The following is an 18,271-nucleotide window of genomic DNA, read 5'->3' as shown; positions in this document are numbered from 1 at the left end:
GGGACATCTAGATATAAACTGAAACAAGGATCTTAAACAAGATTCCAGAACTTAAAGAATAACACTCTGGAACTCTTCTTTCAAAATCTGGATGGAAAAATATGTAATATCAAGGAATAAACCAAAGTCAAGGATCTCAGGGGGAAAAAAAATCATAGTTTAAAGGATTGCTAAAGAACATAAGATAGCTACAGGATGAAGACTGAGTACACGTGGGAATTCTTGTTAAAGAACACAGCGAATGGCCCTACAGTTTGACGTTTGCAAAATGGTAACAAAAACAATTGAAAGAACAAGAACTTAAATTTATTTCCTCATTTTTGAGGGCACATGGTTAACAGATGCTAAGGTTGAGATGGTAGTCATAAAAAGATAACAATTCCAATCTATGATAGCTTTTGATAACTTCATTTTTTAGAAACAGATCTCACACAGTGAAGAGATGGATACAGTCAGCCTTCTGTATCCATAGATCCAAGCACCCTTGGAGACATTCTTCCTTGTCGTGTATCCCTAAATAATGTAACTGTTCACGTGACATTTAGGGTCCATTAGGTTTTCAATTAATCAAGCAACGATTTAAAGTATATGAGATGTGCGTGACTTATGCACAAATATTATTTCGCCATTTTATATAAGGGACAGAAGCATCTGAGGATTTGGGTATCTCTAGGGGGAGGGGAATTGTAGGTTGTCCTGAAACCATTCCCCTACGTATACCAAGGGAGGGTTGTACATAAATAAATACATGTGTGAGTGTGTATTATTTTGATCAGGACTGTAACCAAATATTACCTGTAGCCCAGCCCAGGTCCCGAGCCCCACCCTGTGTGTCCCAGCCACCTGTGGCTGACTCACCCAGACGACCTTGACCTTGTTGCAGGACCTAGACCCACTGCTTTGTTCTTCCTGACGGGGGAGGGTGGGGGTGAGTGACAAAGAGACACAGATTCAGTTTAACAGGCGGGCGGCGGCTCAGCCGGCAGAGGAGCCCCCAGAGCCTGGCTCACCTTGTCTTTATTAACCCAATCACTGGGCAAGCAATGAAAGGAACCCAAGACTCATCTGCTTTCCAACATCCATCAGAACATACTCTGGTAAACAACTCAACCTCAGCTGTCCTAAGTTTTCCCAGTCACCCCTAAGAGCAGCCTTTCTCCTTTGTTCTCACAGAGGAGGCCAATTAGGCTCCATTCCTCTCTGGTCTCCGGCAGTTAACAATATTATTTTCTGAAAGGTGGGATTTGGGATGATGCTCACTCTTCTGTTACTTTTTTATATTCTTTGTAGTTTTTGTAAAAAGTTTTACAACGGACACATACTATTTTAACAGAAACAAAATCACTCCACAGAAGAAGACAGAGAACTGCTCATCAGCCCTTGCCTGGAACGTGTATGGGGTTAGGCTTGGGTGGGGGTGAGGTTGGGAGGATGAGAATAAATCCGTGGCCACGAGGAGGAGCAAATAAATAGCAGCTGCTCAGCTTGTCTGTGACGCCCTCCGTGCGGGGCACTGCCTCAGCGCTCTGCGTTCATCGCCTCCTCCCATCGTGAAACACCTTTGTGAACTCATAGTGCTCGAGGTGGCCGCCACAGCTCTGAAGGCTGAGCACGCAGCCTCCTGGACAGACATCCACGCAGTTGCCTGTGTGTCTGGCACCCACGGGAAGGTGTGGGAGACAAACTGTGCAGTGTCCTTGGTATCATTATCCCTTTGCAATTTGGATAACATCACAGATGTTAAGGAACTTGGCCCAGACCAGAAACCCAGGATGTCGCAGAGACAAATCTCAAAGCCTGGGGTATATGACCCCAGAGGCCAAATTCTTAACGCTTCCACTGCCCGGATCAGCTGTCCCTAGGGGTGGGGAGCAAAGATGAGATGGAAGGAGGTGACAGACATGGTGGCAGTAATAGCTGCTCCTGTAGTCTCTGGGAGTCTTAAAATGGACATAAGGACATTCCAAATAGTCAAAAACAGGGCTGTTGTTCTGACAATGACACTTTCAACACACAAATGTGTAGAATGACTTTCAACTATGACTTGTGTGCATGGCATCTTGTGCTCATTCTTAATCAAGTTGACTCCTAATGTTTTCTCCCAGTAGCCTCCCGTCCTTAAACCCCCTCCCCGAGTTACCTGGCCATCCCAGGTAAAGTTACCAGCTATGCTCACCTTTGGATCAACGTTTTGGTACCAAAAATCTTAAGGAAAAAAATCAATTCTGGATCCTAAAAAAATACTGACAGTCATAAAAGAAACAATACTTACAGCACTTAGAATGAGAACATGAACATGTGGCTCCTAATAAATGCTACTGGATGACGGTCAAAGCATTTATTTTACAAAATGACAACTACAAAGTGATCCCAGATAATTCAGATATATGAAGACACCTATGTGCTTTCTGTCTCTCCTGCACACCTGCACATTTACTGAAACTGATCATTAAGGCCATAATCTGCTGTGTCCCCAGAGAGGCCTCAGGTAATGGTAAAGGGGTCAGCTTCTGTGCATTTTTCCTTACTGGTGCTCTGGGGAGCCTGTTAATCTTCAGTTCAGCTTTCAGAGTTCCTTCCCTAATGTGTCAAATGCCACTTTGGGCCCAAGGCTCCATTAGTGTATGAATGTCAATTGTTTCTGTCCTGAGGTCAGGCGATACCTGAATGACACCACTCTAGGGACAGCGGTTTGGGGGCCAAATAAAACTTTGTCTTATTTGATTATAGATTGGAGGATGTTTTTGGATGGGACACCTTTTCTGTTTTAAGGAGAATTAGCAGTCTAGGAAGGAAAATGGATTCGGAACATGATGTAGAAGAGGAAAAATGACCCATTTTGCCTAGCTACAAGTAGTAAGGTATATTCCCAAGACATCAAATTTGCTAAGTCTCTCTTGACTGAGTCAATACCAAAAATGTAAACGGTTCCTCAATGTACCCCAAGGGCCCTATGTATACTAACTTGGGGGCTCTGGTTTGGACCAATGTATCCAACCTGGTTTCTCTCATCATTAATAGAAAAGAAAAACGAAGCAAAGAGATTCCTATATGTGCTCCTACATCTCCGAGCACGTTATTCAAAGGACTCAAGAACTTTTGCCATCAAATGAATGTACAGATCCTACTATATTGTATGCAAACTGTTATGAGCCTGTGGATCTCAACGCACATCTCCCTCTTGGCACCAGGTGTGATTCAAGCATTGTGAAGCTTTCTGGAGACATCCACACCATCAGGCACGAGCACCGGCAAATTGAGAAAGCAATTCAGGAACTCATATCTGCTCTAGAGACTGTTTCCAAAAACTTGGATATAAAGGTAACTGAAAATAGACAGGACTTTTACGTGTTACTGCCAGAAGTAAGATCATTATAGCTTACTCAAATGCCCAGTCAGGTGATGATTTTTAAAAAGAACGCCTTCCTTCAAAAGAGTTTTAATGGCACAGCTCATTCACAACCACCATCAGTGCAGTCAGCTCGGGCAGCAAGTATTTAACCAGTACCACCATATTCCTACCCAGCTTCCCTTGCGAGCATGGCCTGCTTGGATGCACCACTGCCGTGGCTGCCTTACCCTCCGACTACCCCTCTGATCCCTGTGGAACCCGGGATTCTAAGAAAATGAATTCCCCATAGGAGTTATTATTATTAAAGATCCAACAATACAAGTGGATCGTGTTCCATCCCTATTTAAAACCCTGAAATAGGTTATCTCCTACAAAAACTATGAAAGTCCTTTGGCCCAGACTTTAAAGGCCATCTCTTCACTGGCCCCTGCTGATTGCCTGTGCTTTCTGACCTACTCTTTATTTAGACTCAGTGACGCTAACCCAGTGGTAAGTAGCTACCTCATGATATATTGGGCTGTTCCTGATATGTGATATGCTTACTATCATTTTCTGAGTAAATTGTCATTGCAGCGATGATTTACTCCTTAGTACTTGTATCAGTCTAGATTGTTTGAGCAACAAATGCCATAGAAAGTAGGTGAATGGGAGATTTACTGAGACAAAAATCTATAAGGAAAAATGGGGAGAGAGGCGGATGAGACAGAGAGTATCCAGGCCGCAATGCAGGTCAGATTCCTGTAAATGACAGGGAGGGGAGGCTGGAGCTGCTGCGCCAGAAAAAGCATTTATCAAGTTTCTTCAGTGAACTTTGAGGTATCAGACCCTGGCTGGAGAACCTACGGAGGGGCAGTGTGGACACACAGTGACAGGTTCCGAGTGCAGCGCTGGGGCTCTCAGCCAGTTCTAGCCCTTGCAGTAGACCTCAAAGAAGTGTTTTCATGTGAATCACTAGAATGGAGGACCAGAATTTAAAAAGTGCTTTCTTTTATCTCAAGTGGCTGAAGTTTTTGTTCCTTCATGTGCACTTTGCTTATTAATTTCTACTTTTGTGCAGTAAGAGTCATGGCCTATGCTTCTTCCACTTTGGGTGATAGTCCAGGATGTTTTATAGCAGCGAGTGCTTAGTTGTTGCAAATGTTCTTGGATTCTGGGGAAGCATGAATGCTGAATGCTTGTAAGTTACATGGCTTGGTATGTAAATCTATTAAATAAAATTTATATTTTTCACATGGTCCTATATCTTTATTTGCATTTTACTTATTTGACCACTGAGGAATAAAGAAAAGCCACTTAAAATTAGTAAAATATCTCCTGTGTTTGATTTTCCTAAATAGCTGTTGCTCTGTAGTTTAATACCTAAAGTAAACAATGTTCAAAATTCTTTCCTTTTCATTATGGGTTTTGCTGCTCATTTTAAAAATTGTCACCTTTGTTTCATTTTTTAATATATTTTTGCCTTGAATAACATTTTATCTAACATTAATGTTACTCCACCTGCTTTCTTTTCCTTATCCTTTGCCAGGTATGGAGGCAAAGGCTTATTGCTTATCGTTCTGTCCCACAGTTCTGCTTTACAAGGTTGTAAGTGTGCACCCTGCAGACTAGCATTTGGGTGCAATCCATTACCCACCGTATCTATTCAAAAACCTATTATTCACCTCCCTCCTGGTTAGGGGGACTCTGGTTGCTTTAAATGACCACTTTCTTTCATGTGATCATAAGGTGCAGGAGTAGAACTGGTTAACCCGAACCAATCATGTTTTACTCTCCCTGACAGCGGTAAGTTTAGACAGAAGTATGTGCTGCAGTTCTGCATCCATATTTTAATCCAGTTCCTCACCCTAACAGAACTTCCTCACTGCTACTAGGAATGCCAAGGACACTCTTGCTGGTAGTTTCACAACTGACACTTGAGTTTCCCAGTCTGTATTCCCTCAGCCAGTGCACCTGTGATTCGTCTGTGGTCTTGTCAGAATGCAATCCAGGAATGGCGAAGGCGAAATCTTAATGCCAGAGCCTTAGTGTGCATTTAAACACTTATTCCTTAGGTGTGTGTTCAGCATTTACTACTAGTGACCTAATGTTCACTAAAAATATAGGGGTGAAAAGATACAATGGCTTACCTTGTAACTGGGGAGGCATAAAGCAAAGAAATAATCAAATGAAATTAATAAGCAAACTTTAATGGCACATTATAGGTATATATTAGGTAGCCTATTTTCAAAAAGAGTATTATAGTCGTGGAATGGAACCTTCCCTATTATTTTTTAAATAGTATGACTCTTTCTGAGAATCACACTCATTTGAAGAAATCATTTTCGAAAGCAAACATGCATTCAAGTCTGTTCCTAGCTCTTTTAGGGATAAAGAATTTATGTAACCGCTGGTGATTTTGCTCACACACAAAAAAGCTCCTTCTTATACTTTCATTAGGTAACACAGCTCTTAGGAAAGATAGAGGCTTCCACCTCTGAGCAAACTTCAAATTTAAAGATGATCCAGGGAGATTATCGCCATGAAATGAATCTTTTGGAATTCAAGTAAGTGAATGTTAGATTTTTAATTCTGTTAAGTACATTCCGAAGAGTTTTGCCTAATGAAAGCATTGGCATTAACTAAAAACCTATCCCACGAATCTGAACCCAGCCAAGCAATAAAGTAGCAAATCAATGCATAAAATATTCTACACTAAAGTCACTTATACCATATTCCTGAAAGAATAAATATAAATATTAATTTTGTCATTCTCTTTGTTGGCTTACTATCTCAGCTAAATTGTCATACATATGCTGACCTATGGAGTAAATTTAACATTACTAATTTTATATTAAAATGCCTCAATGAAAAGCACCATTGAATATAAACTGAGTCCCCAAGTTATTGAATGTTTTAAAGCAATTTTGATTTATAAGCTTTTCCTTTAAGATTTCCTCAAAGATCTTCTTACTCCTTTGCATCATTTTTTTTGCATCATCTCTTTTTAAAACTGCTCCTTATCTCATCTTACACTGCCTTTTTCTTTATTCAGTGGAGTGAAGGAGATAAATCTCCACAATGTTCAAATTGCTGCCTCACCTCAGATCTCTCTTGTTTAAATGGCCCCCAAGTCCTGCGATTGTGGTACAGGGAAAGAAAATTCTAGTCATTGGATGATGCTACCGCACTGCCCTACTCCCTTTCCCCTCCGTGTCTCATCCCATTTGGGTTCTAACATCTTGATTAAATCCAGTCCTGATAATACTCTGCTTTCTCCATTTTCCCTGTCTCAACTGCACTGTACTAACTCTAAGCCCCTGACAATAAGATGCACTGCTACACTTTTGTACCTCTAAGACACAAAGCCAACAAAGCATAGCGTGCCATCATCTTAACACCTATTTTGGACGTAATAAAATGGAAAGTGTGCGTATCCTACAAATGATGAAAAAACCTGAGTGATCACTAGAACCTAGACAAGTGGATGTCTTGGATAAACAAATCTATTTACCTTTTTCATACCCGGACAAAGCATTTTTAAATTATTATTCTTAAATTCTAGCACAAGAAGGGTGCTCAGTATTTACATACCTGTGTGGTGCTTGAGCTGATCATTTTAGTTTGGTATTATGACAAAAAGCAAAACCAAATGAAAAGTAGAAAAGTAAACTGTTTCTACAAGTACAGTTTAAGAATTCATTTCCTAGTGAAGAGGTGGATCTTATAATCCAGAATGATAGACTAAACTAAAAGGACAAATTATACTAACAAATAGGAAATATTTGCGACCTAGGGCTGACCTGACCACATTATCAATGATACGCAGAATTTTCAGTCTTTAGTACTACGGGAAATTGGCTTATAGGTAGATGGCTCAGTCATAAACATAGATAAGAATCTGAGAATTTTTGTAACAGTGTGATCTACATCTTTTGCATTTTAACTATGGAGTCAAAATTTCAGTACTACGACAATAGATAATAGTGAAGCTATACACTGTATTTTCTTTAGAAAAATAATTATGGGCACCATCATAAATTTAGATACATTGTTTAAATTTTCTCCAACTTTTAAAAGAAGTAATGTGTACTTACTGTTCCAAAATAAAATAAAAATGAATAAAAAGATCACCATTTCAGCTTCCTAATGCAACCAGTGTTAAGAGCACAAACATATCTTTCCTCGATTTCTTGTTAATAGGAATATATAACAGAATAAGGATATATACATATATAGAAAGAAGGAACAGGTTTTTAAAAGTAAATCATATAGCTGGGCCTGTAATCCCAGCACTTGGGAGGCTGAGGCAGGAAGATCACTGTGAGTTCAAGACCAGCCTGGGCTACACAGTGAGTTCCAGGTCAGTCTCAACCACATAGTGAGATCCTGTCTCAAAAAAAATAAAAAAAAAAAAACAAGTAAATCATATATATTACTCAATAATTTGCTTTTTCCCATTTTATCTTGCCTATTTTTCAAATTCAATGACTATCAGCCTAACATTATTTTTAAAAGCTGCATAATATTGCAATGTACGTGTGGCATAACTATTTATCTTATTGTTAGTAGATTTTTAAAAGCTGTATCCTTAGATTCTGGTGCTATTTCTATGTGCAAAATTCCAAGGTCAAGAAGCACCTGTTCTTACCACTTTTCAAACCTTGTATTGGAACTTTAAAAGTCATGTTCTCACCAGTTTGTAGGATTCCTTCACATTAGGGACATTAGTCCTTTGAATGAAGTATGGATTATAAACATATTTTGCACAACAAGAAAGTAAGGTAGGGAGGGCTCTCTAAAATGGAACATTAGACTCTAGCTTTTAACAAGATTTTCTTTGAACAAGTAAGCCATGATGTTAAAAATGTATGTGAATCATTGCTAATATTACAAATTTGAGATATGTATAAATTTAAAATTAAAGTGAATTTGCTGTTCTTTTTCTGAAGGTAAAACTGGCTTTGAATAAGGGGACAGTAACTTCAACAAAAGCATTTTAATGACATTAAAGGTTAATCTTAAATAAGCAATTTTCCACTTAGAAACTTTAACAAATTCAAGGTTAGTTGTCAACTAAGCTTATATTGTATATTGAAGGCAGATGCCCAAGGCCATGTTGTCTCAGGGTTCTGGGGTTTTCTAGTGAATCCCTAGAACTTTGGTCCAGATCACTGGGGCACTGGAACCTCTGCGAGACCCTCTCCTTCTAGAAGTGCCTGAGTCAGGTGTTCAGCTAAGTGATGGCCTAAGCCAACAACTTAATGCTTATATAGCAAGAGCCTTTCACGACAGTGAAATGCATCCGTCTTCACTAAATGTTTGGCAGTGGTAGCATCTGCCAGTCACTCCCTAGATCTTAATAGGAATTATATTTGTTTATTTCTTTATTTTTGCTACCGGAGATCAAACTTGGGACCTTGTGCTCACAAGGCAGGTGGCAGAACCACTGAGCTAAATCCCCGGCCCCTTAGTAATTTATTTAAAAAATAAAGAAAAAAAGTATTTAGTTAATGAAGCAAATGCACAAACTCAAATCTTATCACACCACCTTGAAAATGTTACCACAGTAGGAAGTTAAAAAACTATAAGGCAGGACTCCGTCTCATTCATATTTGTACCCTTAAATAGAAGCTGATATCATAAATTAGTGATTTTTTGAGTACCTACAAGGTATAAATTTTGTTTTGGAATGTCCCAAGACACAATCCCAGGCACATAGAGTGGAAAGAAAATGTAAATAAATGGAAAGCAAAATGTAGACAAAGAAATAAAGAGAGTTAACTAAGATATGTCAGGCAGAAATAATATTGTCACCTACAAATGCATACCAGTAACTAAGTCTTCAAATATGTCCACTGCACACTGCCCTGAAGGGTGAGTCTTATCCCCATTTTAAAGATGAGGACATTTATAATCATTGAGATTAAGGAATCTGCGCCATTCACACAGCTAGAAAGTATCTGATTCCAAAGCTCAGGTTGTTTTTATCAGCCCATAATGCCTCCATTTTAGGACCCACCCTATTAATAAATAAATTGTGCTACAGAAATTTAGGGAAGGGAAAGATTATATTGCTTGAGTGGCCAAGAAATAGGCTATGAGGATATTAGGATTTAAGTTCATGTATAATTTAGAATGAACAAGAAATAAGTCTTCCTATGAGAGTGGAATTAGAATTGCTTTGTAACTGATTTCACTAATTAGAAATCACAGAACATTAATAAGAAATTAGTTTAAGAAGGCTCTACCTATAGGTATAAACTTAGTAGAAAAAAATATTTCTTGGAATTAATCTCTTGCTTATCATCTTAGACTCTATTGCCAAGCATAGTAAATGGTCTATCTTAAGCACTTTTTCAAATATAATTACAAAAACTGAAACTATCATCTGTGTTATCAGTTCATCAGAGGCCACTAGTTATTTTTTTACATTCCCTTTTGGTCAAAGCCACTATGTGAACTCTTAAGAGCCTGTTAGCAGTAAGTGTCCAAGAAATCAAAATCATCATCTTTTAAAAATTTCATTTAGTAGACTGTTGACTGCAGGGCACCAGCTTGGGGACATAAGTGAACTGGTGAACTGGCTTAGGACAGAGCTAGTGTTTGTTGTGTGTCACTCAGATCCTTGCTGTATGTTCACTCTGCCTTCACCGTCATCGCCACCCACTCTCTGTCCTGGGATCTGCTGTGTCTGTTGTTTCCAACTAACTTTTCCTTTCTCTATGTAACTTTTTTTTTTTTTTTTTTGGTACCAGGGATTGAACTCAGGACCTTGCACTTGCAAAGCAGGCGGTGGAACCCCTGAGCTAAATCTCCAGCCCATAACTCTCTTCCTTAAAATTGCCCTCAGTGTGGATTTGAGCCTGATTCTGTCAATATAAAAATTTTAAAAAACAGTCAGTAGGCTACATTCTCCTAATGGTGTCTGTAGACACAATTTTAAAGTATGATTTTGTGTTCTGAGAAAAATGAAAGAAAAAGCCATCTATCTATCTATTATCTATCTTTAATAAAAATACTTCTACACTCAGAGGAATAGAGATTTGACAAGTAAATTGTGGCATTTTAAGACAAATTCATTCTATTGAGATTTTAAATGTGAACTTTACAATTAAAAGACTCAGGGCAAATCATGTCCATTTTGCTAGGAAAAGTCTAAGCAAAGAAAAACATTTAAATAAACCTTTATTTTATCCTTTTTATCTTTGTAAAAGAATGTTTTTTACAATTCTTTCATATTTTAATGAATTACCAGCAGATAAGAGTCTAAGTTCAGATTGTTTACGGGGAAGTGAACCTCCAAATGCAAGCAAGCCTTGAAATAAAAGGCTCATAAATAGTAATTCATTTTTATGGCTTTAATTTCAGAATTTCAATTACTGATTTGCCTTTCCAGAGATGTTACTTAGGTACATTTAGTGGCTCCTTGGTTTTCAGAAAGATGTTAACAGTTTGAGTAATAAGAGAGGAAATATCCAACATTTATTATACAGTAAGTGATTGCCAAAGGCTAGATTCTCAACTGTAAGGTATCTCTTGATTGTCTGGGGACTTACTGTCCCTCTTAACCCGCAGCATTAATTACAACTTCCACTAGATACGGGGGAAGGAAGATGAAAATCAAAACAGAGTATGTTCCTAAATGGTTTGACAAGTATATGTTGTTCTTAAAATAAAAATCAAGACATATCATGTACAGGTACAAATTCCCTTATGATGAATGTGATCATTATGCATACCTAAAATGTACCAATAAACAAGAAATAAAAGACATTTGAAGAGAAAGAATGACCCATTTGTTGCTTTAGTTGATGCCTATTAATGGCGCACTTACTATATCGCAGCAATGAACAAAGAAAAAAAAAACCCACGTTCATGGAGCATTAAGTTGTAGTGGAGGACATAGCCCACACCTTAGCCTGTAGCAGAGGGTGCTGAGCACTTCGAAGAAAAACAAAAGAAGTTAAGGGGATAAGAGGAGTCACATGAGGAGAAAGGATCCTTTTGAAGCAAGTCAAAAAGAGGGCTGTATGCGCAGGTGGTGTTTGAGGATAAACATGAGTCTCTGGAAGGGATCTCTGGAGGGAAGCAGCAATAGGCTCAGAGTGCAGGGGGCGCGCGTCCTTGGGCCTCCAGCAGCAAACCAGAGGCAAGGTGAATGGAAATCAAGACTAGAGTAAGAACAAAAGCAGGAACCAGCTTAGTCTTCGGCAATGTTGAGGCTCCCGTCTCAATCAAAAATATGCTTTCTATGCTGTGGATATCCCTGTGTCCAAAATAATGTGAGGACTCAGGATGAAGATCAGAATTTAGCTGATGTGCCAATATATAACTACTGGAAAACAAAATGACTTTTCCCGTTCTTTGCTTTCATCATCTAAATCAGGGTTTCCCAACACCAGCACTATTGATCTGGCTGCTTTTTCAAATAGTATTAGAGCCAGGCATGGTGAGGCAGGACTGTAATCCCAGCACTTGAGAGGCTGAGGCAGGAGGATCACTGCAAGTTCAAGGCTGGCCTGAACTACCTAGGGAGACCCTGTCCCCCAAAATAAAATAAGGTGAACTAAAATAACATGGTATCAGGGATTGAACTCAGGGCCTTCTCACTGAGCTCCGTGGCCTGCCCTTTTTCATTTTGAGACAGAGTGTCACTAATTCACCCAGGCTGGGCCCAGCCTTGTGGCCCTCCTGTTTCAGCTTCACAGGTGCTGATATAACAGTTGTACCACATCACACCAGGCTGCCGCTGGGTAATTCTTTCTTGTGGAGATGTTCTTTGCATTGCAGGATGTCTAAAAGCATCCCTGGTCTCTTCCCACTAGAAGCCAGAAGCACATCTCAAAACAACCCAAGCTGTCTCCACGTGTTACCAAATGTCCCCAAGGAGGGAAAAATAACAATAAAAAAAAACGGAAATGATCATATGGCCCTTGTCTTACTACGAGACCAAACACTTTTTCAGGGGAGGCAGACACATGCAGTAGATGTCCACCCTGTCTTCAGCTTTCTCCAGTGATAAACAGAACTGATTAAATTCTCTGTATATCCTTTGGCCTGAAAACATCACAGCAATTATTACTTTCATTGTAAGTGCCACACATTGGACGCAGTGTGAATATTTTCAGTAACAGATACCGTTTCCCTGCCAATCTGAACCCTGAATCCCCATCCCTGTATCCCTCAGCCACCTCAGATGCAGATTTCCCTTTCTGCCCTCAGCAACTCTACAGTGATTTTTAGATTGAGGGTTCATTTCCAACCCCTTTCATCACTATAATGACATCCACTCCCATTTTTTAAAAAATCCTGTAATCTTTTTCTTTTCCCTTCCTCTCCCCTTCCCCGCTCCCCAGTTCCTCTTTCTTTTGAGCAAATTCTTAAAGGAGAAAAGAAGGATAAAACGGAAATAAAGCTTTGTAAATAAGGAGGAGAGGAGGGGTTGAAAGGAGGGGAGGAGAATAGGAAAGAAAGAATCAAGATTTATCATGTACAGGGCCTGGGATTTAGCTCAGTGGTTCCACTGCCTGCCTTGCCTTGAAAGTACAAGGTCCCTCCTGAGTTCAATCCCCACTACCCAAAAAAAAAATAATAATAATAAATACATATATGTGTGTGTGTATCTTGTACAAATTCCTTATGATGAATGATAATTATGTATATCTAAACTGTACCAATAAACTGAATGAAAAATCCTTCATTCTGTTATTTAACACTCACACAGTACATCATCTTGATGGCAGCCGTCCCCTCCTGCACCTGTTAGCTCTATTTTTTGCTCCACGTAACAGCGTCTTTCTAAGCACATTCATACCCCAGCACTACCAAAAATGCTTACTCTCAAAGATCCACAGGTGGTGATGGAGACTTAACTGAAGACCTCACGCGAGACAGCGACAACCTAAAGTTGCCCTCGGGCAGGGCATCCCCAAGGTCCCGCTGCTGCGGGCTCTTCCCGGTCCCCTGCCTCTGACTCTTCTCCCTGGGTAGTGCAGGCTCTCTCTACCCCAGTACCTCTCCCAGCCTCACACCCGCACCTGAGAGGCAGGGGGCTCCAAACTACCACCCAGAGCCAGTCTTCTGTGGCTGTGAATGGTTTTACACTTTTGAATCCTCTCTTTCTAAAGAACTAGATAGCATGACATGTACATATTACCTACAACACAAAGGGCAGCGTACGTAGCAATCGGAACACAGCCGCGTTTGTCTTGCACGTTCTTCTGTCTGCAGCTGCTCTCCTGCTGCAATACAGTGAGGGGTGGCCACAAAGACCAGGAGGCCCACAAAGCCCAACACGTTTACAAGCTGGCCTTTTACAGAGAGCATCTGGTAACCCCTCCCTAGAGTAGTACGCCCCACTCCCCGTGACCGGTCAGTTTCTCCTCCATACACAAGGAGCCCTCAACCTGAGAGGAATTCTGCACGGACGGCAACTGCACTGCTGTGTGGCTGTGTTAGCTGTAAGCTGGCAGTGTACCCCTGACTCTGTGTAGATATTTTAGGGTACTCGGAGGGGTGTTGATAGCAGGGCCCCAGGGTCAGAACCTTTGTTGCTCATCTCCCATGTTACCCCACATGCAGCCTCATCTTCCTGCGGATAGTTTAGCATTAAATTTTTTATTTTTTTATTTTTAAATTCACTTACTAAAACAGATCAAAACATCTTTCCCTAGGTTCAACTCTCTTTCAAGTAATGTGTATGAAGAAGTTGAGAACAATCAAAAATGGACAGGAAATCAATTTCTCAAACACAGACAAGACCTCCTGGCCCATATAAACGAATGTCTGAAAGCGCTGCAGGAGAAACTGGTAAGCAGCTCTGTTACTTCACGGGGTTCAGCTGCATGGTCATTGTGTGGGTGCTCACCACGAGGAAAGGTCTGGAAGGTCTCCCTTCAATATTTAGAGTAATCTAACTGTTCAGCATTGCAATAGGAATCCAGCAACCTGTCTTCTGGTCCTTTTTGTTACTTCCCACATCTCATTCTGCTCTCCTTTTACCAAAACAGCCCAGAGTTTCTTTCAAAAATACAGATTCTTTCCCTACTCCTAGGGAGCCAGCTCTCTGGGGACCTCCACTGGGAATTTGTGCTTCTAGACAAGCTTCCTGGGTGATGCTTACGCACAAATAAAGCTTGGAAACTTTTGGTCCAACAAGTAATTCAACCTCTCTGGAGATCTGCTAGTAGGTCACAAGTTTTCAAAACTCCTTTTTCAAATCAGACGATGTGAAGAAAGCCCAAGCTTTGGGGCGAGGCTGCCAGGGTGCTGAGAAATTCACTTATTTCATATTCTCTTCTCACTACCAACCAACTGTGCCGTCACTGTGGTCAGGGGCTGCAGTTACACTGGACATTTAGATGTTTGAGAACTTTGGTAAAGGAGTTTTAGGCAACTTGTTTATGTCTCCAGCCCCTATCTGAGCTTGCAAATAGCTCAATGAGGTAAGAACCAAGAGTCGGAGGGCAAACAGTTTCACCAACAGACAAGGATATCTCCGCAGTCAGCTCTGCAGCTGTCAAGTGGGCTTGCTAGGTCTCCACCCCCAATTAGGCAAGTCCCCTATCAGCTTCAGGCAGCACTAGGTGACTCTGGGGGTCACCCTGGAGGCAGAAGCTCCCAGAAAGGACAGGAGACTGGAATCCACCATTCCTGAGGTAGAAAGGGCCAGAGAGGAGCAACAGAGAGGCTACGCCAGTCAGGCCCAGTTTCTGCCCCCAAATTCCGTGTGTGAGGTGAGAAGAGAATTCACTTAAACTGCCTTGCACCCTACCCTGCTGCCTAGGAGAATCACTTGGAGAGCTTTCAAATATATGAATTCCTGAGCTGCATAATAAATGTCAGAATTTCTGGAGGAGAATTTGATCCGGGAAATTGAAATAAATAGCTGGCATGCAGAGTGGGTCCACACGGTCCCATGAAGTTCTGGGGAGTAGGGACTCCGAACACTTAGGAGCACGTCCATGGGACACAGGGAAGGGAAGCCAAAACATTTTCCTTTGCTACCCTTCTTTAAACACTAGACTAAAAAGTTGCAAACCCGCAAAATATCTCAGCAAAACCACAGTCTGCTTCCATAAATAAGAATTTTATAATTTCTGAGAATTTTAGAAACTACAAACAAACAAGGTCAAAACAGGGATGAATTCTGTTTGTGAACAGTTTTGGGTATAAGAGATCTTGGTTTGAATGTTCATAGTTTAATGGAACAAGAAACATGCTAAGAACATTTTCTCCAACCTGAAATATAAATTCATCTAAGTTTTCTTCGTTAGAGAGTTTTATCACATGATTTCTTTCCTAGGAAAAGTCTACAGATAGAACGGAAGGAAAAATGATGCAGCTGTCAAGCAAATTAGAGAATTTCATCAATTCACAGAAACAGGGAGCAGAACTAAACAAAGTAAAGCACATAGAAAATAAATTGTCAAAAAAGATGAACCAAATGGAAAAGCAGATCTGGGGTGAATTAGAAAAAATGCAGAACGAGTATCAATCAGGTAAGCCGCTACTTTTTATTAAGTAAAAAACCTATCTTTTCTTGTACAATTCCTCAAAGTTTTCTATTTTGAGGAGTCAGTCTTGTCGTCGGTGATACCATTATGTATTTAATCTGGCTTTCTTAACCCCCTGTAGGGTGTTAACCTACCTCTGGGATGTATGTAAATAAGTCAGCTTTTTTTTCTTTTTTTCTTTTTCTTTTTTTTTTTTTTTTTTTTTTTTTTTGGTTTTTTGAGACAGGGTCTCACTATGTAGTTGATACTGACCTGGAATTCACTATGTAGCCCAGGCTGGTCTCAAACTCACAGTGATCCTCCTGCCTCAGCCTCCCGAGTGCTGGGATTACAGGTGTGTGCCACCACACCTGGTTTGTCAGCTTTCTTCATCCACTCTAGGCGATGTCACAAACCTGCCACTGCTTGGAGATTTTTTCTTTTTTTTAGTCTCAAAAATCACTGCATCATAAAATTGTTGACATGCAAAGTCCTTAGAGATCGCCAAAACCTGACTTTGGGGTATACTATAAAACTAGAAGCCCCAATCAAATGCCCTTCTCATTGAGCTACAGGTAATAATCCTAGACAGATGTCAGACTGGAAACTTGACCTTTACAAATAAAGAAGAGAGATGAATTAGCAAAGTCCGGTGTCATAACTGCTTTTCTTCTTAAGAAGCTAATGGCAGCAGTGTCAAGCTGAGCTAACATCAAAGAAAACTGATTTGAAAGGCTCATCTAATTTGTAAAGGGAAGGACATGCTGAAGGTGCTGTGGAGAAGCCATCTGCCTCCAGTCACAATTCCGCAGGAACTAAAGGAGCAGAGGGCCTCAATTATTAGACAGAGTCCTAACCCTTTTTCTGTCTTCCACATCTTGGAAAAATCCATGGGTGAATTCCACAAACTTCTGGTCCTGCAGAGACACGTCAGAGGTGTTTTGGGAAGACACCATGGTAGCATTCTACCTGATGTTCCTTGCGCATAAATAAAAATTGCTTCCTTCACAGCCCTCACTTCCTACCAGCAAGTAAAATAATGAGTTACCTGGAGAGGAATGATGCCTCTAATATAACTTGTCCTTCTAATAAGGGCCTTGTCTTCTGTTCACATGTAATTGTACTCAAATTCAAGAAGCGAAGAGAAATTTGCAATGTGCATTTGTATGATCTTAGTTGGAGTCTGCGTTTAGTAAGTGAGAGTTCTACCAAGGGGTGAGCACAAATTAACTGTTTGTTCCCTTTTGCCTTTAGTAAAAACTTGTAGAGAAGCCACAGTGTGAAAGGCCTTAGTGACTAGGAAATGGTCTCTCCCGAAGAAGTCTGAGGTCTGGGGTAAGAGACACAAAGTGCCAGAGGAAGGTGGCTGCAGGCAGCCCTTCCTTAGGGCCTTCAAACAGGTTCCTTTCAGAGAAGTTTTAAAATCTTATCTGTGGTCTCTACGTTCAATTTGATAACAAGAATTAAAAAAAAAAAAAGGTCACGCAAATCTCTTGTCAAAGAATACAGAAAAAGGAAATATTTCAAATATAGAATTATTTCACCATACAGTATATTTGGGAAGAGGTGAAAGAAAATAAATTGTTACAATAAAACCAGACACAAGCTAAAACACTATTACTAATGTATCTTCATCACCTATAAGTAAATAGTACACATTTTTATACTTATTCATTCATTCACTTGGGGGTACTGGGGACAGAACCCAGGGCCTTCACACTGAGGTACACCCCCAGACATCTTTTGTTATTCTCAAGTCTTGAAACAGGGTCTCACTAAGTCCCTAAATTGCCTACTGCAATTATTTGCAATCCTCCTACCTCAGCCTCCCACAATGCTGGGATTACAGGCAAACACCACCATTCCAGTTCTGTATGTTTTCTGATGGCTCTTACTGGCATTTAATGTGCTTTGAATTACATAACGATCAAGGATGGCAGTGCTGCTGATTAGCAAGTTTGTTAAAAACACATTCCATTGCACTGTTTAACTTAGTATTTCTATTTGTGTTTCCTCTCCCAGGGTTTCAATCAATTCATGACTCTCTCAACTCCCTCCAACAAATACAGAAAACAAAGATGGATCTAGAGAAATATAAAGTACAGAAAGACATAAAGAAATTACAACGTAAGATAGTGGAACTCCGGGAAATTTAAAAACTTCTAGTTATCCTCTTTTTTCCCCCCTACCAGCTAATGGAATGGCTTGTTGGGAAAAGTGGTGAAGAAGAACGTTAATCTCTCTAGGATGTTTCTACTTCCAATGTGTCTGTTTCTCTCACCACCATTTAAGGAGATGAATGTACCTGGTAAAACAATAAAGCAAGAACCTTTACGTTAGCTTCAAATTAGTGAACACGTTAAAGTATTCATACACATGCCTTTTGATATTCTTTCGCCTACAGATTAAAAGAAGAGCCATTCATATAATGTACCCTGATAAATAA

At 40.2% G+C, this 18,271-nt stretch overlaps 1 protein-coding gene across 3 annotated transcripts in view; it reads left to right on the top strand.

Annotated features, from left to right (window-relative positions):
• The window catches only part of Fam81b (family with sequence similarity 81 member B), a 44,626-nt gene extending 26,371 nt beyond the window's left edge, over nt 1–18,255 (top strand). For 2 of the 3 annotated variants that reach the window (XM_033767624.1, XM_019209441.2), the window contains exons 6-10: nt 3,192–3,321; nt 5,789–5,895; nt 14,005–14,140; nt 15,636–15,831; nt 17,848–18,255. In XM_033767624.1, coding sequence (XP_033623515.1) covers nt 3,192–3,321; nt 5,789–5,895; nt 14,005–14,140; nt 15,636–15,831; nt 17,848–17,981 — 703 coding nt within the window. In that variant the 3' untranslated portion in view covers nt 17,982–18,255. The remainder of the gene's footprint in view (nt 1–3,191; nt 3,322–5,788; nt 5,896–14,004; nt 14,141–15,635; nt 15,832–17,847) is intronic. The other variant, XM_033767627.1, reaches the window with a different exon arrangement.
• Nucleotides 18,256–18,271: the final 16 nt, after the last annotated feature.

This window comes from Fukomys damarensis, unplaced genomic scaffold (assembly GCF_012274545.1).
Source record: "Fukomys damarensis isolate Sample0158 unplaced genomic scaffold, DMR_v1.0_HiC HiC_scaffold_3, whole genome shotgun sequence".
Taxonomy (NCBI): domain Eukaryota; kingdom Metazoa; phylum Chordata; class Mammalia; order Rodentia; family Bathyergidae; genus Fukomys; species Fukomys damarensis.
The sequence above is the reverse complement of the archived record's forward strand: the minus strand, read 5'-3'. Positions and strand labels throughout refer to the sequence as shown.